The 27826-nt window shown below is 38.5% G+C and overlaps 1 protein-coding gene across 3 annotated transcripts; it reads right to left on the bottom strand.

Moving 5' to 3' along the window:
• Nucleotides 1-5: 5 nt before the first annotated feature.
• Nucleotides 6-26424, bottom strand: alg13 (ALG13 UDP-N-acetylglucosaminyltransferase subunit). 3 transcript variants are annotated; one of them, XM_015351304.2, is made up of 24 exons: nt 26209-26424; nt 25750-25833; nt 24162-24212; nt 24016-24062; nt 23090-23162; nt 20897-20978; nt 19582-19762; nt 18075-18138; nt 16860-16968; nt 16164-16228; nt 15702-15802; nt 15413-15531; nt 13585-13819; nt 11981-12094; nt 11380-11536; nt 9970-10102; nt 8697-8732; nt 7761-7816; nt 7231-7335; nt 6315-6480; nt 5369-5500; nt 4965-5005; nt 2887-3064; nt 6-2758 (listed from the first exon to the last, which is right to left on the bottom strand). In XM_015351304.2, exons 1-24 carry the CDS (start codon nt 26326-26328, stop codon nt 2499-2501), a joined length of 2709 nt encoding a protein of 902 aa, XP_015206790.2. In that variant the 5' UTR covers nt 26329-26424; the 3' UTR covers nt 6-2498. The 3 variants fall into 3 exon arrangements, with proteins under 3 accessions (XP_015206790.2, XP_015206791.2, XP_015206792.2); XM_015351305.2 differs by having other exon boundaries at nt 11380-11527; XM_015351306.2 differs by lacking the exon at nt 7231-7335.
• Between the last annotated feature and the right edge of the window lie 1402 nt (nt 26425-27826).

The raw sequence follows: 27826 nt of genomic DNA, 5'->3' as shown, positions 1-27826 counted from the left end.
TCTGCTTGTTTTAATTCAATGTCTTTAATTTCCCAAATGCCAAACCTTTAACCAAATGTGAACTGTGATAAATGGTGCAACTTTACATCTTTTTATACAAATTAAATTCACAAGAAAGAACAGTAGGGAGCTTTTAACAGTGGCAGCAAAACTGGTTTAAAGCTTTTTTGGCTTGTGGGGGGTGGAGTATGTGAATCTGTAAAATTTCCTTTAAAATAATATCTTCTAAAAAATGAAAGAAGCAAATTTTACATCAAAAAAGGAAGGCGAATCTGTTCTACTGCAGGCAATGTTGAGTAAAAAAACTGCAGGTCGATCAGGACTAGGTATATTGTAATACTGTATATACAGGTGCTTAGCAAGCTACCTGACTTTAAACAATAGGAACAAACCTTTCACCTGAGGAGCAATGAAATTCATCAGGCATGAAGAGCATCGGGAACAGAGTTATCTGCATAACGATGGTACACACGAGATTATTTACCACCTACGGCTTACCGATTTTCAATATCTGAATGCTCTGCACACCTTCCGATTGCCAGTGATGTTACTTCTGTTAGCTGTGCACAGTCTATATGAAAGGGGTCTTAATGATCCAATGTTCACTGCTCCATTTTCACAATAGTTTTAATAGGCCAGCTAACTTTACAAGCACCCTCGATATCACTGTCCTATACTGTCCAACTCCTATTTGAGGCCTGGTATGGTGAGTAATTATGGTTCTAAAAGGCTAGCCATCTGGATATAATACTAGCCAATTCAACTAAAAGTCTCTGCCAAATTCAACATCATTTTTAAGTGCTGAACTGTTGGAGATTTAAAGGAAACCTCCAAATCCTGCAGGAGGTCAGTCTTTAACAATTATGAACACCCTCCACCCATCTAAGATGCCAATGGAAAATGAGAAATGCCATTATTTGCTGCTTTTTAAGGAAAAATATCAGTCACCTTTCCCTGAAGAAGCTTATACATAAATGGAAATGGTCAGTATTGCAAGAACACTACAAGACATTTAGAACATGTTTCCAACACACCTAGTGGGCTGACTGAGGAACTGGCATTTGAAGCTGTTCTAGGGGGCACCAGAAAATTGGCCTTACCAAAAAAATTAGATGGGGTTACCTATAGTGATGGAACGTCTAACAAACTATCAATTCAATTGTGAGGGTTTCTAACATTTCTAATATAATGAACACATTAATTGCAAAACCCTTTCTATTAAATCCAACAGGTTGTATGGTTCTGAATGCAAATAATCATTCTCATGCTGTTGCAAAGGGGAGGCTCTTCTGCAGTGTTCTGGATTGAGAAAGGACTATGAGCTAATAATTAATAGCTAGTTTACAATTAACATTGTCAATAGTATAGGGCAGAAATAAAAAGTCCTTTTATATAGGACTGTAAGAAACCAAGGGATTACATACTTTTAAAAATCTTAAAAAATACTTATTCCCCTGACACACAGGAAGATGTGATCCATGCCAGTTTACAGATTCTTCATAGAAAGAAGAAAGCTTACGTTTAATCTGTTTTACTTACCATGAAAACAGTTTAAATACTCTTAAAAGTTTTCATGGTGGTGTTTTGCCTTTGATTTCCCTACTTCCAAAACAAAATCAGCTTTAAAAGCAGCTCAACACTACGTACAACACTAACCCAAAAAAAGAGGTTTTGCAATTGACCAATGGAGGTATGTTACAATGAACACAGACTTCACCTAGATAAATACTGAGCTTGAACAGATAGAAGGCAAAATGTTTCGTGGTCTTGGTTTCATCAAGTCAATGTGAATTCAGTGCTTCAATACTGATGAATAATGTTCATGTGTTCATCATGGTTAAAAGCAAAACTTCAAAGTGAACATGTAAAAAGGTGATGGTATTGAAAAGGTGATAGACATACTTCAAACATTTATAAGAAACATTATATACAATACTATAGAGTAAAAGGGTTCAAGTGCCATTTTGAAATTTAACAATTTTCCTCCTTCTTTTAAAGCAACATTTAGCAATTGCCCAAACAGATTTCTTGTCCTAATACTCTGCTGTACAGTATGATTTCAGGAAAATTATGGAATGGGGAATAACTGCTTTTTGGAAAATGCTGGTACTTTCTTCTCTCTCATTTTGCGAACATCTCTTTGGGGGATAAAGCTGAAAATGCAGTGGAGAAGCAACAAGAGCTCGCACTGAGAATATCTAAAATGACACTTCTGGCTCTTTTAGAAGGAGTGTGCTCTGGGTTGCTGAAACTGGAACTTGATCATTTACTGTGGTAAACTCCAGTTCTAATGGCACAGAGTTCTCTTACTATGAAAGCCCTTTCTGAAAATGTTCTTAAAACAAAAAACTACAACCGACAGCAAACCCACTTTTCAAAAAGAGCAGCAAAACTCAAGTCATTGTAGGGAAGAGGTGGGGAAGGATAGTTGAAGAGCTTTTCGCCAGCACAAGGCACTGAAGATTGACAAGCCAGTCTCACATCCCCTGGGAAAACAGTCACATGCCTTGTGGGACAAAATGTGGAGGCAGAGCAGATGAAGCCATGTAACCGACTTGGTGAGTAGAGTTGGGGTATAGAGGACCAAGGACTCTGGGCTGGTTGAGGGGTGGCCAGGGCGTCACATAGCGATAAGCTGGCAGCACCGGGACATAAGGATCGTACATCGGGAGAGGCTGCTGGCTACATTGATCAGGCATTATGGGATAATAGACAGCTCCTTGTGCAGACAGAGAGGGCTCCACATTTAGTATGGCTCCTTTGGGGAAAGAAAAAAAAAAATAAGAGGAATGAACCTTTTTGAAGTAACAGCTTGAAGCCAATCTCCTATCAGAGATATTTCTGCTGCAATCTGAACCATTTAACTAAAGGTAAGAAACATCTCACCACTGGTAGTGTCCCCTCGTTGGTCTGCTACTTGCACCCCTTCTCCATATGGCTGATGTGGCAGGTTCTGTTCTGCCCGGGGAGCCGACCCAGAGTAGGACTGGTACTGCTCAGCAACAGGCTGCTGGTATAGCTGCTGCATCTGGACTGTGGCATTCCAGCAGTTCTGGTGGTACCACTGATAGGTATCACAGACAGACTTACATCAGTATTGGGAAGCCCATGTTAAACATCCCTTATAAACAATACAGTAGCCTTGTCCCAGCGAGATGTGCAACAAAGCAAATTATACAGCTGCAATATAAACTGGTGGAAAAAAGAAACGCAACATCTCCTCCTCCACTCTCTGGCCCTCCCGTCTGTGTGGAACAGGCTGGACAGAGGCTCATCCGTGAAGAGTACCTGATGCCACTGCTAACAAGTCCATTGCAGCCTCTGTCTGGCCCAAGCCAGTCAGGTGTGACGTCTAGAAGGTGTGAGCAGAGGGCCTCTGATAGGTTGCCTTGCTCTAAGGCCAGCAGCATAGAGCCTCACTGTCCTGTCACTGATGCAGACATTGTGTCTGTCGGCAGGTTCAGCAGCAGTATGAGTGGCAGATCTGAAACGATCTCTCAGATGGACCAGTCAGATGTATCGGTCCTGCTCTGGAGTGGTTGCTGGAGGACAACCCAACGATCTTGGACAGTCACGTGTCCTGCTGGTCTGTTGAAACCTTCTCTATAGTCGGGACACAGTGGAGTGACTTACTACATAAGTGTCTGGCAACGCTGGCACATGACATGCCTGCCTGCAGCATGCCAATGGCCCTCTCCCTTGCTTCTGGTGACATTTGAGGTATTACGGAAGGCACAGAAACCTGACTGAATGTGGCCTTTTTCTTATAATGACCTAAGCTTCTAATTAAGGCCTTTTTAAAGGTGACCTGATCAGGCATTGTTCCACCTGAACTTTGTTGGGTAAAAGTGCACCTAACAAGATTCCGTGTGATTGGAAAGTTGCAATCCCTCACTGCACAAGCTGTATTGCTGGTCAGAGGGCTTAAAACAAAGTGATAACTTTTTGTGAAACTACATAAGCTATAACTATAGTATTCTCATTCCAGAAAATGTTGTTTCTTTTTTCCCCCATCAGTATAGTAGAAATTCCCACAAGGAAAAACCCTAGACATTAGCATTTCTGACAAGCATTGAAGCCTTTTAGAAACAGGTTTATTCTATGTTGAAAACAAAAAAGAAGCAATACTTAGAACATGGAGCCTGAAGAACAGAGTTCAGAACCTTTACCCAAAAAAGGATCCACATCCAAAACCTTGCTTCTTTCTTTTCACGGTGGAATAAATCTTTACCTGTTCCTTTGCAGCCTACCTACTTGAACATGATTTGATTTCCTTATGTACATCATCATTTGCTGTCAGAAGGATGCAATTCAAGAATCATGAATCCTACGAGATCAAACTAGAGCAACCTCGCCACCCTAGCCCAGGATGCATACACTCAGTCCTCGAGATATGAACATCCTGTCCACACAAACAGCATATAAATCGGTTCTCAGAAGAATTATGATTTCACATGGTGGAAGAGTGAACACACAAAATACATGAACAACAGAAGGAGGCTCTCTCATCAGTATTTTGGGGGGGGGGGGGGGGGGGTAGTGACTTACTCACTCCATGTGGCTTTGTTTTACATGAATATTTACTTTTGCATTTTAATTATGAATATTCATAGCCCTAAAATGAATAAGAAAAGAGTTAAAAATGCAAACTTTAGAAATGAAATCTGAAACTCAACAGATGAGATGGAGAATGACTTGAGTTGTGAATGGGGCTTATGGGGCTACTGATGTTCATAAGTCGAGGATGGTTGAGTTCTGCCTTCTGGTAGACTACCAACAGCTAACTGTACAGACTACACTGACCACATCCTGGATTTTCTATAAACTCTACTTCTTATTCCATTACTTCCTATACATGTTATACCATTTAAGTCAATATTTGTACTACATATTTACAGTTCAGGAAGTTTCTTAAATGAAGTAGCTACATCAATATATAATGAAGTCACTAGAATTCAACTTACCTGCACTCCTAGGTTGAAGTAATACTGGAGAACCTTGTAATCTAAACAAAGTATAAAATATTTATACCCTGAAGTTAATAATTTTGTATTAAACATGAACATTTCAAAAGGGGTTAAAACCATTTTCTTCCTTCATCTTTATCGGTATAGTGAAAACAGGAATTACAAATAAAGCATTATAGATGGTTGTGGTAACTACATGTTAATATGGAGATTTTATGAAAATAGTGAACTTAGGAGTTTAACCTATATTAATACATAATCATATTAATGAGTAATGCCTATAACTTCAATAGTACTATTTAATATATAAAGCATTTAGAAACTGCAACTTAAGTGCTACCACAGCTCTTTCAATACAGACTATCAAAAACGGTGCAGACATTAGCTTGAAGCCATCTTGCCTCTGGGGAGGTCATTCCCATTAGGGTCGCAGGAATAAGGTGGAGGTGGGGGGGCGCTCACTGGCTCCCCGGCCTCGTTCACAAACACAAGGGCACTGGGAGGGTAGGGCAGCGAGAGGGCGGACAGCACAACTGCAGGAGAAAAAGATGAGGCCAGCATAGCCATATGCAACATCTGACTAGCAAGGTGCCAAACCTGCATCTTTCCTAACTGCACTAGGCTCAGCCCTCTTGGGAATACCATATGAAAAAAAGCTTCAGTGTACAGCATTTCTGCTCTTTTATAATACTACCTCAAAGGGACAATACACCTTACACTTTATATCTAAAAGGGTCCTATTCTATGTAAGAAGTCCAAAAAATTTAAAAAAAAACAATGTACAGTCCCCTTGCATGTAGTACTACAATGAACTGATAATTCTTGCAAGACTTATTGAATTGTCTCTGTAAATTCCTTAGAATTTGCTCACCAGAGATTAGATTGTAAATGGGGATATTCAGTCTGGATTAAAAAATAAACCAAGATAAAGTTGCTGGATGGTTGCGTGTGGCCTGTAAGGTGATGCAATAACCATTTCTAACAATCAAACCATCAACCCAACTATAGGTTTATAAACTTTCAGAATTTAAGAAAATCGTTTACATTACAATTTGTATAGCTTGTCTACACAGTACGTAGAAGTTTGACAGATGCGTCATTGTCCCCGTTTTATAATTGACAATCAATGAAAACACATTCTCAATGTTAAAAAACCAAAGGGTTTTGAATATTTAAAAAAAGTTACAGTACCCAAAACAATATTTCAACAAATTCAAAGCAGACTTAAGTCATGAAACTAGAACTTATTTTGGTTTTATAGCTGGTCTGTTTTCTACTTCTGCACTGCAAGGCTATGCTGTATAAAAGTTTTGGATAATGGATTTTTTTTTAGCTAGGTCTAAGTACCTGGTCTTCCCGCAGAGTGCTGGGGTACAACCATTGGCTGGATGACAGACTGAGAGGAAGGGGCAGAGGACACCGTGCTCTGTAAGCTCCCCGTGGAGTTAGTTGTGAAAACTGCAGGAGCAGGAGTGACTCCAGGAGAGGACATCACAGCAGAGCTCACAACCACCTGCGGGCAATAAGAGAAATGTGTCATATACCGAGAGTTCCTACTAAACAGGAGTCAAAACTGGGAGTGCTTAACCAGCCTCCGTAACATTGAGAAATGAAATGTAAACTGTTGAGGACCACGGCTGTATCAATGGAGTTAATGTGGTCCAATTTCCTAATAAAGAAGGGTCTCTAGACTTCCCATAGTTTGAGGATTGGTCTTGCAGGTGTTTCTGATCAGATCCCATACATCAACCCCTCCAAAAAAAAAACTAAATCCTCCTCTGGCAATTTCCTTCACACAGACATGTTTCTATAACTGAAAACCATACTGTAGATGAGCTAGAAACAAATGAATGCAGCTAATGTTCCAAATAGCATCAACAAGGTCAAATGAGATTAGGGATTTATTAGGACAAGGCATGCTTTTTGGGGGGGGTGGAGCTGACAGTGTGGGTCAGAGATCACTCAATTTACTTAAGTACACTGTTTATATTCATCAACTCGGTACAGTCATACATTGTCAGTGCAGGAGCAGTCACAGTATTCCTGGCTGCCAAAAGGCATATTAAAAACACAAATATAATAAATATTCACACTCTGCCAATGAAGTCCCATTTAGACAAAAAAAGGTATGTAAACCCACAAGACAGTCCTCTGTGCTGCTTTTCTGATGCAAAAAAGACCAAAACTCAAAGAAAGAAATGTGAGTATAGTGCTCATGTTTAAAGACAGCCACTGTTCTGTTACACAAGAGCAGAAACAGTACCTGTGGAGAGTAAGTATAAGTTGCAACGCCCTCTGGTGGTGAACCTGCATGTGATCCTCCTTCTTGAAGGGATTGCAACAGGACACGTTCACCATTAAGGGCATCCTAGTGTGGCAAAACATTATGGGAAATGAAAACTCAAATGTGTAGTGTTGCCAAACAAGTGGCCATTATGGGCTACTCAGATTAGCACCCTAAACACGTGGTGTTCAACAATTTAACCACATTGCTCTGGCTAAGGAGAAAAAAAAGCTGCCGCACTGAGCACAGAGGCAAAAATATTCTTAGAACTTGGTCACTAAACTTTTAGTTTAGCAGAAACCATTCAAAAACCAACTATAATTTTAGAAATCTTGATGTTTACTAAAATTGTATAAAACTTATTTTGAAAACTATGTAAAGTAATTTTGATGGTTTGGCAAATACAATAGTGCAGGACTAATGGTACAGAATCTAGTGTATAGATCTCAGCATTTATGGCTTTTAAGTTCCAAGAGCATTTTACAATGTGAATCAGTTGCAGAACTTACTAAGTTATTGGTGGATTCTGCAGCTGCATACACTGAAGGACTCTGGTATCCAGGTTCTAAATGAGAAAGGGTTTAAAGAGCTTGCATGTTTGATTTATTAATCCAGCAAATTTCAGTTGCATTCTAGGCAATCCAATAAGTACTCTTTAATAAGGAAGAGGCACTACAGGGAGAGAGAGTGAAAATGTGTAGGACATTTAAATTTGAAGAGTTAAAACTTTTGAGAGAACAGAGAAAAGAGCAGCACCATCCCTCTCTTTACTAAAAAGCATCACGTCCTCTCAGCATAAGCCTAAGAGGCCAGAAGTGCTTGCCACTCAAATCCCAAATGTAAAACACAGCATCCGCAGTTTGAGGTCTTGATATAACTCAAAGGCTACTACCTGAACCCATACTTCTCATCTGGACACTTTCTTTCTTGTATTCATATTTTCTTAAAACTTGTACAATGTATCAGTATACAACGTCAACTTATACATCACAAATAGAGTAACCATTTAAGAAGAAAGGTTCCACATTTTTAAAAAAGATTCCATGATATACAGTATATTCTCAAAAAATTTACAGTACCAATGTTTTTAGACGCACGCTTGACATGCATTTAAAGTTACATTTACTAATACATGGTTTCTGCAAGCATATAGTGTCGTAGGAAATGGGTGTCATAATGAAGGCAGCTTTAAAATGACCACAGTGTTAGCATTCCATTTTAAATTATCAGCACTGATTTGGAAAGGATCCCTACGAGAAAGGACAAAGGATTTGATATGAAAAAACTGCTGAGGATCAGAATGAATTTGAGGATCAGAAAGGCAATTAACGACAAAGAAATACTATATCAAGACACAGAACAGCGTTGACGCTAGAGTGCAATATCAACACCCCATGTCTTTTACAAGAGCTGTATAGCTGGTAAGGTGGGTACAGCATACTGACCTGGGGCAGCATAAATGTAATCCTCTGCATATTCACCTGAGAAGACAAGAATGATCTTCACAGGGGAGGCAAATACAGCACTGGACAGTTCCACACATTGAAAAAACGGACTGTTTAGTGTGCTTTGTGTGAAAATATAATTTTAAATCTTAGGGAGCAAATAAAAAAATATAATGTGCAAGTTCACATTTAGCACTAACAAAAACACACAGCAGACATAGGGTTCAACACCATCTCCATCATATTCACAAGTGAGGAAAGGACTCTTTTTCAGAGCTATTGTATTAAGCCATGTTTTATAACAAAGTTGTTAACTTTTTTCCTTTCTGGTTTATAAATATTTAATTAGTGGAACACAGAATACAATATTGACATAAAACTCGCAGCAAAACAAACTAAGAAATGAAGCTTCCCCTTATTGCAAATGTATACCTAGGGCCCGATCGGTTAAAATGCACTTTGGATACTACGATGACATAAGACGGAAATTTAGGGTTACTTAATCTTCCCCTAACACTCCTGAAGTTGACAAAATAGAACAGCTCACAACGGTAAAAAAAGTTAATGGTCAAAAGCAGAAAACCTTCAGTAATCAATGTCCGCATTAACTAGATAACTTCGCTACAAAAAAAGCCTGTTACTAATCAAATATATTCATTACAACTTAAGCCATTAATTGGAGGAATTGGTAGGAAAAAGTTAAAGGGTGTTACAATTGTGAAAAGCATAAATTAACTATTTCAAATGAGGATTTTCATAACCAGATTAGAGAAATATTGCTGATCTAGAGACCATACAAAAGGAGAGCCTCACAACTCAGATTATATATTTTTTTTAATGGAAAAGTCTTATATTAAACTAGACTCACGTATTCAAATTTTTAAAAAAGGATTGATCCAAAAATCAGCAAACAATGTGAATATCCAAACAACTGAAAATTAAGTTGGATGGTTTTTGAAGTAAAAAATTCCTTAAACAGATGATTCTGGAAATACACAACTAGCTCCCTGAATGCATAGTCAACACATGAATGACTTAAACAGCTGGATGGAATTTCTGGAATATTAAGCTACTTGCAGCCAAGAAATAAAGAGGATTTAATTAATCCCTCCTTTATAGTCTTATGTTCTCATAAAAAACAAAAACAGAAAATGGCATACATGTCTCTGTAGTTACACTAGATTCGTGCATAATGTGTTTAACTTTAACCAATGGTGTCATCAGCCTATATACTGTAAGCAGCACTGGGCACATCCTGTAAATCTGTGCTTACCACTGTTGCTTCGTTCATCCACATCTTCCTCAGATGAAGTCACAGCCTGTTTCCCTGATGGAACAGGACTTGTGCCCCGCTGTAGCCAAAATGCTGCAGAAGCTGAAACCACAGGACCAGCAACAGCCTGTCCCTGGAAAACAAAGATGGATTCATGACAGCTTCACATTTTACCAAACAAGAGGTTTGCCTTGAAATAGAATCTAAAAAGCCCATCAATTTTCTAAAGCCAAAAGGTATAGGAATTTAGATAAATGCCTGCTTTCTAAACCTGTATTTTATTAGTTTAACATACAAATATCTGTTCAACTTTGTGCCATAAATAAAAAAACATTTATCAATATAAAGTTTTGTGATGCCTGGAAACATTAGTATGAATGAACGCAGATTCTGCTACTTAACATTCTTTTCCAGTTCGACAAGGAAGTATAATGCTAGGGAGAAAGGAGGGAAGGGGAAATAAACATGAAATTCAAGAAACAAACTCAATAGTTTTGGATAGCAAAAATAATCCACATCTCCCAATCTCTCTCAAACCTCATTCTGTAGTCTCAACTGTTTTGTGTTTCCCCATCTCAAATGTCTGCGATCACTGTAATCCAGTTTTCTTCGGTTATCGGATCTCTTTGGAACCATTATAGGCTCTTAGAGGGGTCCAGCACGTCAAAATTTACACATCGCACCCTCGCTTAATTTTAAGTTTGTAAAATGATTCTACTGTATACCCTCCATTAATTTGTTTTGTTACCAAGACTTAGTAACCAGCCAGAGAAATTGAGACTGCAGTTCCCCTTTAAGAAACTATAAAGATATGAATATAAGGGAGTACAAATGTATATTTGACAAAGACATGTCAAATATACATCTTTGTCAAAACCAATAACATCTTTGTGAAACAAGACAGTTAACAAATCACAGGGCTAATAGAGCATGTTAAATTAATATTTTTGCAACTCTGGGTCCACAAGAGATTGTAAAATTATTCACTAACATACAGAAGCTTTTACTATGGACTGCTATAATTTGACCTTGGCAATTGTTGCCGGATGTATAAACAAGGCATTTACACTGAACACTACAACTTGCCTCCTAATTAATCTCCCAAGGACTACTGGATTGCATTACAAGCTTTTCTAACAGGAAAAAGTGGTTATTTACAGTAGTTTGTTTACATAACTATACAATGGCTGAAAAATTCTAGTCTCCGCTGTAAAACAAGACTGCATATTCATATCTAGTTACTAGATCTGTATTCTGCATGTTCTATAAATATGAAGACAACAGGAGCTACAGTACATAAAACTGCATTGATGTACTGTAGCATACACAGCAAGACCACAGCTGACTCCAGGGAGCACTGTACAGAGCTTGACAGGGTGCTCTGTAGAACAGATTAACTTTGGGACCTACCGGAAGGGGTGGGAAGGCCGCCTCATCGCCCTCTTCTATCTCGTAGAACGCAACCGTGCCTTCCATTCCCTGCGTCTCCTCCCCATTCTCCGGCACAAAGTTGAACTGGCATTCCTTATTAACGCAGTGCACCTGCTGTCGCCCTCTGCTACAGGACCTCAAACACAAAACAACCCGCTCTTTTTAGAAGCCAAGTGCTTCATGTGGCATTGGGCCTGCTGTGCGATGAAGAGGATGAGATGAAACCCAGGTAACCCCATCAGTTTAACCAGACTTCTTTGGGAAGTAAACTCCCCATCCACTTGAATTTGGAATTTACTTTGAATTAAATGGTTCCAAGCCTACCTATGAACATTTTAACACTAACTAAAATCAATAACTTTGGAAGGCAGGGCAAGAGGGGAGGTGTAATAAAGGAAATTAAATCAAGATGTCAGCTTGTACAGTACAGCAATAGCTAATGACCCGTGTCCCTGGGACACCGTTTCAGATGTTGTGGTTCAAACCATTATTTGCTCAAAATGTACATTTAAAATTTTAAAATTTAAAATGGACAAGATGAAGTTCTTTCTTTAGTTTTTTTTTGTATATTGACATTTACCGTGATCTGTAGGAGTAACTGTCAAAGCTCTGATAACACCTCTTGCCTGGGTTGGAGCAGTACGGTATCTCAGGCCCGGCCAACTGGTGTCTATTTATGAAGCGGGCTGAATTTCTGTTTAAAACAAAGAAATTGTATAAAAAGAGGGCGGAGAGATTCTTCTACACAAGCCAAATCTCTTTAGTATTACACACAAAATTATTTTTACTTACTCTAAGTACCTGACAAATAAACCATAAAATTACAATTGTTTCTCATCGCTAAGTATAATTAGGTTTAGGCTTCTGGGAGGGGGAGCACAGTGACTCAGACTTTTCCACAATTCAAACAGAATAAGGGCCAGTAGCAGCAGCACTGGGTGAGCCCTGTAATGCAGACTGAACTTGATCTGTGTTATTTAGTGGCTGGGACCTGGGTTTCTCAAGCACCAAAGGTGTGTGTGCTCAGAGTCAGGCAGGCTATTCTTAAGTCCTGTTAGCTTGTCAATGGGAGCTGCTGCATTCCTGTATGTTTTTTGGGAATGTTTCCAAAAGAAAGGCTCTGCAGTACTCCCAAACACATTGGCATGATAGAGAAGAGCCTTGCACATCTACAGATTCCACATTTGGGAGTATTAAGTTTATTAGCGACAACTTTTTTGAACAGCAGCCAAGACTTCAGAATAATTAAGATGACAATCACAAGAAATAATCACCCAGCAACAAAGAACAAAATTGGTTGAATGATGCAATTGCAGGCTTAATTTGGTTGGTTGGTTCCAGTCAACCAAAACATTAATTAAAATTGTATTACCACTCGATTCAATTATAGGAAACTAAGCACACGCACAAAAAAATCAATCCACTAAAGCCTGTCGGCATAAATCAAGCAGCTCTGTAAATTATACCCTCCATCAGGCATTCAGAGTGCAGAAAAGATCACATAGATGATGCTTCAAGAACACTGGTTCCCTTTGGCTTACATAACTTTGAGAACAGGTCTGACTGCAAGATAGATGTTCTTGCCAACGTGCACTAATTGTAAAACAAAATGGACACCTTGCCCTGCAAACGAATAAGGTACATGTCCTAGTAACCTGTACCGCCCAATTTTAAGCATGTGACAAACTCTTGAATTATACAGATGGAAGCCCCAGATAAAGTATTGCAGTTAAGTCTAGACACTCAGTAGGCGTGAACAGCTCTCACTTTCGGTCATCAACCACTGCTACTGCAAACCACTTGCAGGAACTGATTCAGAGAGAGGTAGGTCCAGTTGATGGACTGTTTGAAGGTTTTAGGGCATTTTTTATACAGTTGGGTACTACACTGTAACAACTTTGGTGAAATACCCATTTTATCTGATCCCACAACCTTAACCACTTTAGATCAGTGGTTCTGGATTCATAACTATATCACATAAAAGACCTCATTAAGACAGTGTCCAAATCTATCCTGGGACCAATTTGAATCGTGTACCAGAAAACAAGGTGCAAAAAAGTCTAAGCTGAAGTTATCGGATATAGAAACACCAGACAGACAGTAATGCTCAGCGTGTAGATCGAGGAAGCTTATCCAATATCGCCACTTTTACACAGGAAACATTGTCCAAGAGCACAGGCTCACCTGGGAGGCCCATAGCCTCTTCCGGGCCTCTGGTTCGAGGGATGGAGGCGACACTGCTCGTATGGTGCCAGGCCAGTATTGCCAGCAGGGTGAATGGCAGGTGACCTGCCAGAGGGAAGGCCGTGTTGGAGACGAGGGGGCAGGCCAGGCTGCCCCCTGCTGTAGGCCATGGCCAAGTACATCTCCTTCCCACGGGGTTTCTTATAGAAACGTCTCCGGCCTCGCATCTCCTGATCTGTATCACAAGAAAGTGTCGTCCCATTGAGAATTAGAATCAAAAAACGTTTGCGTACATTTTCTTGGTCAAGCAAAACTGTTATGGTTGATGTTTTAAAAAATCCTTCCATGTTTTCTAGTTAGACAAATAACTTCAGCCACATGTTCACATAACTTTCCAATAATACTATAACGTTTCGGGGTTCAGTTGGGCGCCCTTGCCGCCGCATCTGGTCGGCCCCCCCACCGTCAGGGACGCGAACCCGGTCCTCCGGCTTCACTCAACAGGGATCCAGCCTGTTGAGCTAAAGAGGGATCTCCCTCCAGCCTAGTGGCTGTGGGCCCTGCTATTACAGGGAAAGGCAGCGACATCACTGCTCTGGTAAACCGGCTTTCACACTCAATGGTGGCCATAACCGTTACAGTACTTTTAACACATGTTGACCACCCAAAACACTGTCCAATAAACAAACATGGTTATACTCAAGCTCCTCTTCTTCACAGACCAGAATGTGCAGGCGTTATTTCATTTTTGCCACTACACTGTGAAACAAGTTCACAACTAATTCTATCCAATCAGAACATTCTTAATGAAACTATAACTGCTTCTGCATTTTACCAGATGTTCTGGGTGACAAACTTTATGATTAGTCACCATGTTAACTTTATGATAAGTCACCATGTTAATGTTTTAATATGTCGTCAAAATTTAATAGCCCCTGAAAATACTTGAAATTTTGTAAATTAGTTACAATAGCCCAAGGGGTATTGTGGCAATATTTAGGTACATTCCTTATCATTCCTTCTGATCCTTTACTTTATAAAGTGTGCGCAGTTTAGTCTTGAGTGCCGTGAAAAGAAATGAAAGTCAGAAAACAAATAAAAGCAAAAGACACCATAAATTGTTCATTTAACTGCACTTTAAAAGTAAAATTTGGGCTTGATTTAAAACACTTTCTGAAGTTACACCTCTTTCCTCACAAGTAAAATAATTTTACCACTTTAGAGATTAAGATTTAATGAGGGCCTGAGAAAACGCAAAAGAGGAAGAATCAGTGAAACTCGAGACTTAAGTTACTACACAATAAATGAATTTATCTGGATAATTGTAGCTTCACCAGTTTAGGACTTTGAAAACTAAACATGGTAAGAAGGTACCGACCTGTAGTTACAGCCCTGCCAAGATGAAAATTTGTACTTCTAGTATAGTATTTAGAAACTATGTACTCTTTACCAAGTAGCACAAAAAAGAAATGTGACCTTACAACACAGTTGGCATGGGGTACTGCTTAATTAAAAAGCAATCTTGCTAGATACTTATCACAGGGTGAATATTTTGGATAAGTCAGGAGTTCCTAATCCTGGTCCTGAAGACAAACATCAGCTAGTTTTTGTTCCGAGTTTTCAGTATTCTGAACTACTGAGCTCGAGTATAATTAAACCCTGCAGGAGCAAGTTCCCAAGACCAGGACTTGGTAAGCCATTTAGAACAACAGTACTTGACTTCTAGGCTGCAGCCAAAGATACTGGTTTTGCTAATGTACTGTTGCCGATTTAGAAAGTGTCCAACATCAGGTCCGTCTCCATCTGAAATAGAGATGAGAAAACACACCTAGCTCAGGTGGATACATGTCCGAGATCCGGCTGTATGTTCCTCCTTTTCTGTTGGGTGTGATGTTCCAGGCTGGCACCAGGTTCACAGGCCTCAGATTTGTTAGAGATACCAGGTGTCTGCAAAACATTTCACATGGGTCACCTGCCAGCAGTCTTTAAAGCACAACGGCTAGGATTTTAGATTCAAGTTCTCCATAGACTGCAAGGAAATGGAGTTAAAAAAATCAGACTATGATACACAAACATTATCTTTTTAGAAGAATCTGAACACAAGCAAAGGATCTCACTTTTCTCCAAGCTCCTCTATAAACACTGTCACTGCATTGGTGTTACGGCCCACTTCCTGGATAAAAGCATTGTAGTACTTCCCACCGGGCTCCAGGCGAACCTGAAAACAGAAGAAAAGGATTCAGCATCATGCAACATTAATATGAAAAAAGAGAAAATCCTGAGAACCCCAAAGGTAGCATCTAAGTCATATTATAAACAACTACAAAGCCAGCTCTCACATAGTGGGGTAAATTCATTTTACTAAGGCATCATTTTAACCCAAGTCAACCTGAACTCAATGTGCTCTGGATCCTTCATGGTGTTCAATGGTGTCTCAAGAAATGCAAACACTTGTTTTCACAAACACAGCCATGAGAAAGAGATACTTCAGGTATTACAAGGTGCTGAAAAACATCTCAACTTTGAAGATTCCTTTTCCAGATTCTGTAGCTGTGGCTGTGCTGAAATCAGCTCTATACCTGGCACTTGTCACCCAAGAAGTACTGTCTCCCAGCGAATACCATGTAGTCTGTTTTTTGAAACTCTGCATCAAAAACAAAGGAAGAAAAAGTAAGTGAACATGGAATGATGGGAAGCAAACACCATTACCAGCATACTTGTCTCAACAAGGTACAGAACACTGTGCTGAAGTGAGCTTAGCGTCTAGCACTCACATTCTGATCACTATAGGAAGAACTTTGGACTGAAGGGGCACAATTGTTGCCCCTTTTAAAACTGTCCACCTTGAAAAATCAAACTCAGTTTTAAAAAATTGGGATTCTTAAAACCAAAGCCAGATTTAACAGTATATAGCTTTGTAATCACTTACAATATTCTCTTATTTTCTTGGAATTTGTCAGGATGTCAGCCTCAGCTAAGTCCATTGTGGAATGACATACATCAACTAAGATCAGGTATTACAAGTGAAATAATTAATGCTCGGCCAAGTTACAGTTTCTCTCCAAAGCAGAGCTGATATTTTGAGTTAATTACCTGTATTGTTTCACATTCTCTCTAATTTTCTCCATTTAAACTGAAATTCCAATTATGAGTAGTAATATGGCTAAGTAAATACCTAGCAGCAATGAATGGATATACAGTAAGATTTAAATTTCTTTGGTTACAAACGCTCCATCTTCCTTTCTCACAACATGAAACCATAACTGCTAAAATACCTTTTCTGCTGTCATGCCAGACATCAAACTCCACATTGCGGTAAATCTCAGAGTCCAGAGCTTTTAGCACTTTGTATGGAAAAGACACCTTTGGCAGTCCATCTGACATCTAGGACATAAAGGGCAGCTGTAAAAAGAGCTTTCACACAAGCTTAACAGCTGATGGGAGGAGTAATATCACACTCACCAAGTGGACAAAAAAAACCCTCCAGCATTAGTCATCCTAAAACAGCTATGCACCTGGAGAGCTATTAACTCCCATAGATCACCCTTTCTATAGAAACCTCAAAGGATGAAGAATATACAGACCAATGTGGCTTTTAAATCAAAATGTGATTTTAGATATTTAGGAACAAGTAAATTCATCTGGAGTTGGGATGCTGCTCTGTAAGAATCGATAAGGATATGAAACCAGCAAAGATGCAACCTGAAGAGAAGCAAGTATTTGAAAGATGAGCAGATGGGGATTCAGTCTAGTGAAGAGCAGGCAAGCCAGAATTTAGTCAGACCTCTGAACCACATCACATTAAACACCAGCTACAAAGAAACCATTTCCTTGTCCCCCAAAAGAGTGTAAGTCAAAATAACACAATTTAGATTGAATACTGAACAGAAAGCATTCAAACTAGTAGATTTCATTCATTTCAGTATGCAGATACCTTTTGAACCTCCAGAAAGTTTGCAGACTAAGCCTCATTTCCATAGTGACAAACTAACCTGCGGTCCTCAGTCTCTCAGGTAGACTTTAACTATTCAAATCAACTAGCTCCTTTTTTTAATCCCTTTTCTTTCCAAACATTTCTTTCCACTACCTACAGTATGCTTCCGTCTAGAAAGGCAAACCAGCCGGGGTCGCTGCCCGTCCCATATGTTACAAGTTGCATGATTTAGCAGACCAAAAAGCTGTGCCACAGTCTTCTGTGGCGGGAGTTCTCTCCAACTGTTACAAAAGCAGATTACAGTGCTACTGGCTACACAAATCAGCTAAAAGTACTGTAATTAAGACTGTGAAGTATAATACAGAAGTGGCTCAGTACAAATTTGTTTTAGCAATTCGGGGACTTGCCAGATGAGGGCAAAACTTTTTGTTCCATAGACAACACTGACAACTGTCTAAATCATTATTCACATTATATATAGTTTAACATGATCAACATTGAGATCTCTCAGCAGTGGGCCATAGTCCACCCCCTCAGGTTTGAAAACAATTCTCACCTTAGAATCATCTGTCCCAAGTTTTCCTTCACAGCGGTTCTGCCCACTTGTCTCCCACTCCTCCCTAAGGCAGATTTACAATCGATTATGAAGTCCTTCTTTTAAAAACCTCAAAAAGTATTGTTAAAAATCAGCTATTTAATTATAGATGGAAATAATTAGCCAATAAAACAAGATTGTCCTTAGTGATATAGTCTCCAATGGCAGTTTATAAAAGGTCCAAGTTAATTCTCACTGTCTCTAGCAGGACTGCATTCAAAATAATAGTTCAGATGTTTCTGGTACAGGGAATGGGCACATTGAATACGCAATAACAGCTACAGTTTGCTCCTTTCAGTATTATTTTTGCCGAATTAGAGTACACAACGTCTTATGAATTCACACAGCTTATCTACATGAAATAAAGTCCAATAAACTGTAGCAGAAATCTATAATTTAGCCCTTGGGGTGAACAAAAAAAGCACTTTCGTCAAGCACGAAATACATATGTACAGATCTAGTCAAGTCTTTAATGCAACTGTATTTGACATGGGCTTTTCACATCTGTGCCTTGGCTATACAAAAGTGCAGTAATACTTTGATATCAAATTTGGTGCACTTTTAAAGATTACTACTAACATACTAAATAAATCAGCGTATCCAAGGTTTTGTATGCTTTTTCAAAAATACACGGGCAAAATGTATTGATGAGAAAACTGAAAAACAGCTTTAAGTATGACCCAGACCACATCACCACTGAGAACTGACTTCAACTCCTGCAGGGCACTCCTGCTCCACTCTCAAAATTCTCAGATCCTCTTTCAGTTGCCTGCAGGCAACCATAAACTATAATCACCCACTACTGAGCTTAAGAATTTGCAAAAGGATGCAAGAATTATTCTTAAAAGTTTAAACCCAGAGTGAAGAATTGTGGCTGACCTTTAGAAATAATGTATAACACTTGTATGCTCCAAATGAATTGCATAATGACACAATAGGAATGTCACAGTGAGTCCTAACTGCATAACTTCATAAGGAATCATGCCTTCTACGTGTAATAAGAGGAGGCAAGGTCAGATTAGAGAAAGTGTACAACATAAGATGGGAGCTCAGAAATGCATCAAAACATGAATCATGTCAGGTAAGTAATCTTTGCCCTTTAAAATTTTGCAATTTATGCATTAAAGACAATACTTTCGCAGAAATAAGCCTCGTCATCCTTATCGTGGTAAAGGAGATGTGCATTAACGCTCGAACCACCATCTTGAAAAACTAAAGAAACATTGCTTGAATTGAGATGGGAGAAGTCATTTCCTGAGTTTATAGCATGTTAGAACAGTCTCTTATGGTTAAGCCTCCTCCCGGTGTAAACATTTTCCAAATTACTACAGTATTACAAAACAGAACCATTGTTCTGAAGCAGACTCCAAAATAACTAATAATAATAATAATAATAATAATAATAATAATAAGGAAGGGGGTTGGTGTTCTCTATATTCTGGAATGTGCGCATCATGGAAGGCCTTACTTGTTTTCTGAAGAGCTCCTCTGGGTCTTGTCATCAGGGGTGTCAAAGCTGGCATCCTCACTGCCCACAGAGGTGCTGTTGTGGTATCTGTGCCCGCCACTGTGGAAGGCCTCCAGTGCCCCCTGGATCTCTACCTCTTCAATGCTGAACACTCTGCTGTAAAGCAGCTCATACACAATACCTTGGAAAGAGAACAGCAAAATCAGAAAGCATCTCCATTTGGCACCCTATAGACGTGAAAAGTTATTATTCCCGTAATAGCATTAGGGGCAGCAAGGTAGCACAGTGGTTAGGTAGCACTGGGGTCCTGGGATTAATTCCAGGGGGTTTCCAGTTCCAGCTCCAGGCAGCAATGCGAACATACATTTCATTTTTTTTTTCAGAAATGAACCTGGTGGATAGAAGATAGGTCCACCCCAAATATTCTGTTTGTCATTCCCTCACCAATTGCATTGAGTAAAATGCACTTGTGAGTTCTCTCTTTGCGCATTCGTGATCACTGAGAGAGATTAGCTGTAAAATACTGCTCCAGTAAAGCTCTGTAAACTTTTTACAAATCACAAGAATATAATTACAATTGTAATGACTAAAAGTAATGACTAAAAACGGATACAATTGTGTCAGAAAGTCATCTTCCCTTTCAAATTAGTCTTAAAACCTTAACCTAAATTATTTAGAACTTAACTGGTGCTGGTACAGTATATACTGCTTTGCTCTTTCTGTATTTAATACCCCCATCTACTGTCTCTTCTCATTATGTGTTTTCATTGTGTATTTCTTCTATTTGTTGTCATTCTGTAAAATGCTTTAAGAAGCCACCTTTAAAAGTGCTATATAAAATGAAGTTCATTATTATAATTTCAGAAGACGATGAATATTGCTTCTTTAGGACACAGTGGGTCACTTAGAATGTATTATAGCATAAAGGATTTTATAAAAGTTTATATTTATAGTAGTCTTATTTCAAGCGCCTCAAAGTATGAGAAAATCTGGAGTAGAAATGCAAGATTTAAAAATGTTGTATAAACAAAACCCAAACACCCAAGAGTAATTACAAAAAATACCACAATCATTTCAGCAACTAGGAAACTAAGCTTCTAGAGACTTAACAGCTGACCTTCCAAGAACTACATACTGTAATGTGTATATCAAGGGAGCTATTCTTGACAAAAATATTCAAATTATTTTTTTAAATCAAACTTAATATCTTAAGCAGTTAAAGAACCAAAAGTTGCTTGAGTCAATCAAGAGCTTATTCAAATAACTCAGCTGACACTGGAATTGGAGAGAGCACCTCCTGAACTGAAGTACTCACCTTGGCACAAGGCAGCATCAGTTGGGTAGTGCTTTGGATAAACAATATCATAGTGGCCATTATTGGAGCAGCACAGTAAAATCTGAAACCAAGGGAGGGACAATTCAATGCACATGGTGTCTCTTGACTGAATGGAAGGTCTTCTCTAGGCAGTATTTTACCAATCAATAAATGATATACAGAAGGCCAACAGGAATGCTTCACCTTTTTGAATATTTGCAATGCAATCATATCAAAAGCCTTCACAAACTTTAATAATTCATGGCAAAAACTTGAAAGTGTTGAAATTGAGTTTCAGGTTCAATTACAATTTAATAAGAAAGATTGTGCTCTCCATATAAAATTTAATACTGTACATCTGAGCAACACAAAAGCTGTTATACAATGCACAAAGAAGAAAATTAAAACCCCCAATCATGAATTTTTAATACAAATGTCTAGATCGATAAACTCAGCTAGAAATTCACAGTTGGTTTACATTTAGTCATATGATAGGTAAAATATTTAAATTCTGCTGCCTGTAGCGCATAGAAATGGCTCCATCTGCTGTTTAAGAGCTGTCTCATCTAATTGTTAAAAGTACTACACAGCATTATGTTAGCACTTGTAGTCTTTTTCCTTATAAATCCCAAAATATCAACACAAATACAGAAAAGGGGGGTGGGGGGTTAGGAGAACAAATATTCAAATCTTAGATTAAACCTCTTTGTTGTAGCATTCACAACCTCTGGTCCTTATGGCTCCAGTGTATTAGCCTTTTTCCATTTCTAAGAGTAGCAAGTTGGACAGTGCCAGCCACAGACCACTAGACACCCGTCCAAAGAACAAGGTTTGCAAAAGTAACTCTCAGTTACTCTCAATTACCATAAGCCTCAAAAACTAATTTAGCCAATATAAGCACCAAATTTTACCAGTTCATTTTAACTTTAAATCTCACCAGAACACTTAAGTATTAGCTTAGGGTTAAACAATGGCGAATATCACATTAGTGCCGCCTTCAAAGCAAGACAGTCTCTGCTGATTTTTTATTGAAAGACTGCCCAGACAACAAAGTGTTTCCACAGATTACAAACCTGCCTTTTCTGTCTAGCAATTTATTTTATTCCAGATCTAGGTGAGGCTTTTTCAAATATCAAAATCTGTAAATTTCTATACAGTTACAGCACTGTACTTTGGTTATTTCCTAAAATGTTCCCATCCTCCATCCTCCAAAGAATCTCGCCAGACCTCTGCTAAAAGTTTGTTTTGAAATATTTAGATGTTTTTTGTAATATTTTAGCCTACTATGCAAATTACAGGAATAACTATCAATAAAAGCTTTCCTTTTTCCCCCCATCACACCAATATACTGTAAATACAGCACTGTTAAATATTTTCCTGGAATTTGGTCAGTTTCTTGCATGTTTACTCAATTCTTAAACTGCAGTGCTCAGCAAGCCTAGGACTGTTTATGGTTTGCTGCTGAAATACACTATTATTTTGACTTCCAGAATCAATGGTGTTCACAGGCACACTAATATGTGTTACTAAGTATTTTGTTTTTCCACATTTAGTGCCTTAAACCTCACAGCACTGCTCTTCAAGTAAAAAAAGTTACTTCTGAGTAAATCAGGGAAACCTGATAATTGGCATTATGCATTTAAGGAAAGGATGTGAACTGTTGCCCATAGTGGTGAAGTAAAAAAATATATCAAGCCTTTACCAGGGTTCACTGAAAGACTACACCTGAAATCCCAATCTATATTTTGGCTTGAAGTCAGGCGACGTAAACAAACGCAAATATTTTCCTTAAGTTTGATCTGGGACATTTCTCCATCTAAAGTGATGGCAGTCAAATAATAAACTGTACATCAGCTGTAAACAAAACATTCGCACCCCTCTCTTAACCTTCAAATAACAGGGAGACTGTTACTGAATGCCTGCAATCTTTTTCAGAGCTCTAAGCACCTCTCCAGAATCACAACCTAAGGAAAATCTTCAAAATCCTGTACATCAGACCTCCTAACCATAGGATAAGGACAAAAAAAACCCTGGTTGTGACCATGCAGGTTAATGATAGGTGTTTCAACCCAAGGTTTGCCTCAGTCAGATGGCTCATTATTTAAACAATTGCAAAAAATACAGAACTATGCCAGGTTTCAGGAAAACGGGTGGTTTAAGAAGAGTGACAATCCTTTTCACAAAGCTCATTACCTTTTCTGGGCACTCATTCTCAGCAATTTCAGTAGGCGATTTTCCAGGGGACTTATAAATGATAAACTGGCGCCTACAATCAAATATAAAAACCAGAATATGGTTCAAAATAAATAAGAGGTCAAATTAAAAGATTTTGAAAAGCTGTCCAGTGAGCAATTCATAATGCAAACAGAACAGCATGAACCATGCATATTAAAACACTTACAACAGTAGCAATTCTGGGCTCCAGCTCAAACAGTTCGTAATTGAAAAACTATTCATCTCCAATTTGAACTACAGCACTAACACCATATGCGAGCAGGCTTCTTCACAAGCTCCTCTCAGATTACCTTAACGCTGACTAATCAACCCACTTGGGGAAAACATGCATGAAGAGCTTTCCGAATGGGAAGGCTTAATGGAATGGGAACGTTCGGTTGCCTTGGGCTCGGTTCAAACTGAACTTGCTTTCAGTTCTAGAAAAAGGTGTTCTTCAGCATCATAAACTAGTTAAGTAGCTATGATCACTGATCAACCCCTCAGTTACCTGTTCAAACAGCTCCCCGTTAAAGGCGTGTTAAATATTCAGAACTGATCTAAACGTCTTTCATAGTGGTGAAATCAAAACAAAACCTAAATCAATATTCTTTGAAGACATTTACCCAATTGCATTAATGAAGGTGTTGTGTATTTAACCTGGCATTAATGTATATAATCCGTATCTAGTGATTACTCTTCCCCAGCATAGTGCCAGTCCTTGCAGTTATGCAATGTTAGTGCTGTACTTCTTTTTAAAGTATTTAAGAAACCTCTATTAAGAACGTAATATCAGAACACTGTGATCATATTAAAACAATTACAGCTTAGAGGGAAGTATATACAGAAGGTGCCACAGAACCCAATTATCGTTGCACACTGTACCCCCACGGTAGAGAATAACTTACTTAAATAGCAGAGAAAGAGCTTTAATCTCCACTTGGCCAGCCGTTTCCTACAATGAAAAGCATTAAAACAAGAAGTGACACCATTACAGAACCACTTAAAGCTTCACATCGAGAGGAGTTTCAGGATAAATCACAGAGGGGCGTACCTTTGGATCTTCCAGACGCTGCAAGTACTTCTCAAAAGATCCTTCCACAAACTAGAAAGAAAGAAAACAGAAAAGGTATTCCATGATTAAAAATCCCAATTTAAGGGATTTTTAGAAAATTTAAAACAGGATTTTGTATTTTTTATTTCTTCTATAACTATACAGACCTCAAGGGACAACTAAGAACATAATGGTTACAAATGAGAGGAGGCCATTTAACCTATTTGCCAGTTAGTAGTTAATTCATCCAACCAGCAGAGAAAGGAAGCCACAATATCTGCCTCAACTATACGGCTGAGCTGCTTGTTTCCTACTTCCACCACCCTTTGTGTAAAGAAAAGTCTCCTATTCCCGCTTTCAAATGCACATCCACTCAGTTTCCACGTATGTCCTTTGGATCCTGTTTACAGTTCATTCTAAAAAAAACTCTACTTTAAATGCCAATGATGATTTTGAATACTTGTATCGGGTTTCCTCATCATCATATGAACTTTTTCAATCCTAAAAAATATTTTTTAGGCTGTCAGCATAGGACTTCCAGGTTTTACCAGTCTTGCTAGTCTTTGATGGGCTGGTTCCTGAGCACCTTTTTTTAAAGCAGTGGCATGTAAGTTTGCTTAAAATATCTTCTAATGCATTTAATTTAGAGTTAGCACCTGACACACAGTAGGAGTATGAAATTGGCCTGAAACTCAATTAGTGCAAATGGGGTACATAACCTTAATTAAACTGACACTATTGTTTAATTACCATACATGGCCCGACTACACTTGTTTTATTTTTAATGTAGCCATCATTTGAAGCCACCTGTTTAAAACATGCCATTTACTTTACCTTCATGCTAATTTGCTTATCTTTCTGATTAACCGCTAAGTCCGTTGTGCTGAGCTCTTTTCACCTCTGAACACGACAGAGTGGGCAACACAAATACAGATTATATTATAATCTCGAAATTTGCATCTTTAAAAAATAAATGCAAATAATCGAGTAAAATAGAAAATTACATCGCATTATTTTTCACACTTCTAGAGTCGATTGTATTAGCAGGTCTCATGCTGTAATCCATTTCATTTAGTAAAGGTTTGAAGCTCAGTTTGAGCATTCCTTCCATTTCAAAACCTCAACCTTCAAAGACGAAAAGAAACTAAAATATTCAACTGCCTCAGACGTTTCTAAATTTACCTCAATAAACACCCAAGAAGTTTCAGTTACTCGTCCGAGGCACGTGGACGTCCCTACGTATATCTGTTAAAATGCTAGGAAAGCGTTTCTACTGCAGACGGAGTTAATTTCAAGTTATTTTAAATACTAATCTTTCAAGTGTATTGTATTCAGGATTCGATGAATTTGTCATTCTATAACCACTATTTCTGCAGTGTCAGCTTCAGAACGATAAACCCCAAACCTTATAGCATTTCACACATTATCACATCTTATTACACTATTTTATCACGTTCAAAATAAAGGCACGATGGTGTTTGTCGACGTTTTATTTTAAATTAAATAGCATAAAAGCGTTTATTTTACATTTCACGTTGTTTTAAATGGAAATGAATGAGCCTTAATAATGTAATGCAAGACAACTTACAGGTTCAAAGTTGCACCTGTTGGCTCTCATGAAATCAACACAGGCTTTCCTGACGTCCTGGTGGTAATTTTGCGAGCAATAAAGCTAGAGAGAAAGATAATGTAAATAAACCGATACTGAATGCAACATTGAACAATTAACCCTGAATAACACAAACATAAGCTTTACACGAAATTATGCGTTTTTAAGTGTTAAGTCTCTGAAAATGGGAGAGCCAAGACCGTAACATTTCACACAATTACACATCTAATTACAATACTTTATCATGTTCAAATAATATGATAAAATCTTGCAATGTGTTTACCTTGTTTTTACACTTAACCAACAAGTCGATAAACAATTGGGTATTAAGGTTTATAAAGCAAAGATCACGACATTCACAAACACCGAAATGTGGGGAATTCGAAAATGTTGTGAAAGGTGCAACAGCTTTATTCCAAAATATATGTGCTGACTTACCTGCTCAGAAACCGCTCGGAAAAGACAGGACGCGTCCCTTGCTACCATTTTTCTGTAAAGGCCAATGCTTGCAAGATAATCATCCATGTTCATAAAATATTTCTTTAAGCCTTTTTGCATTTTAAACGCAGTACATTATGTCTCACCGTGTAGAGACGAAAGAAAGCGATGCCTGAAAGATTCCTTTGAGAGAGAGACGTTCGAAACGGCCCGGTACAAAAGTGCTCTAATTAGCAAAGCAATTTCAGGTGGCTAAAACGGTTTACGTAAATTAGAAATTGAGCCTTCTTGGCCATTTGTGCTTAAAAGCAAATAATAGTTTGTCCGAGACCTTTTAATTTATTTTTGGGAGTTGGTAACACTTGTATAAATTGCATTTGGGTGATGTTTTTAGCTCAATGTTCGATATCGATTTGTTTGGAACTTCAAATGCGTACTAAAATGACTTAGATAAATCAAACTACTTTTTGTTAAGCATGATTAAGTGTGTTTTCACAGCTTTATAATTTAAATGCCCATTTTTTCTGACACCCGGCGTTTCAGGTGTACGGAAGCGCATTGCTGCCATCAGGGAAAACATAGTTTATGCGTTATCTCGTAATTACGAGAAAATAAATCATGAACATTTTCTTTGAATAAACCCCAGTGGAAAGTCAGTCCGTGCACACCATGCAATGTTTGACATTGTCGCGAGCACTAACCCCTAAAGTTGTTGCTCGGCTAATAATGGTTACTAGGTGGTGTCATTACACAGGTTGTTCATACACTCAAATGGTCATTCTTTTTTTTCCCTTGATGGTGGCAATGCGCTTCCGTACAGATACACGTCACTTTGCAAGGAAAACGCACAAACCACTTGTCATTTTTATAATCAAAATCACGAGTTTGAGAACTTTTTCTACAACATTAAAACAATATGGTGTTAACACAGTGTGATGTACACATACCACCAACCCCACATATGGCCCCGCCCAACAGCTAATTGCATTTTTAGAAACCGAACCTTTTTGTGTATGCGCAATTACGCATAGGCATACCATGTACGACATGGTGGAACCGCGGTGTATCGCGTGCACTAGATTTCCAGAATTGCTATTCTGCAGGTAATTATGCGAAATTAATACTTGCACAGAACCATATGAAGAAAAATACACCTTACTCAAAATAGGTCACAATTAAGCATCTGGATTCAACCTTTCATTGATTTCTGAAACTCTTTATTATCTGTTTTCTGTGTTAAGGCTTAGCTAAGAATGCTATATTTTTGACGGGAGGAAAGATGTTCTGCACGCAATATCTTTTTAACCAGTAGATCCATGCTGTTCAAGCCCGTTGATTTGAGAGTACACAGTACCCAGTAACCTTCAGAACCTTTCTTTGATTTCTTTCCTTTATTGAAACTTTGAAACTTCCCTTTATTTTTAGGACTTTTAGATTACGGCACTATTATACATGCACTACTTTGGAATGGGGGAGGCTATTTCACAGTCAATTACTTATTTTGGCTGTGAGTTGTGGTTTATCAGAAGGTGCTGTGTGTCCTACTGTTCCTCTCTGGGATGTTGCTGGATGTTGGGTGCTGGGATCACATGCTGAGGTCATGAGGTACTGTAGGTTT

Source organism: Lepisosteus oculatus, chromosome 8 (genome assembly GCF_040954835.1).
Source record: "Lepisosteus oculatus isolate fLepOcu1 chromosome 8, fLepOcu1.hap2, whole genome shotgun sequence".
Lineage (NCBI taxonomy): Eukaryota > Metazoa > Chordata > Actinopteri > Semionotiformes > Lepisosteidae > Lepisosteus > Lepisosteus oculatus.
This window is presented reverse-complemented; position numbering and strand designations above follow the sequence as displayed.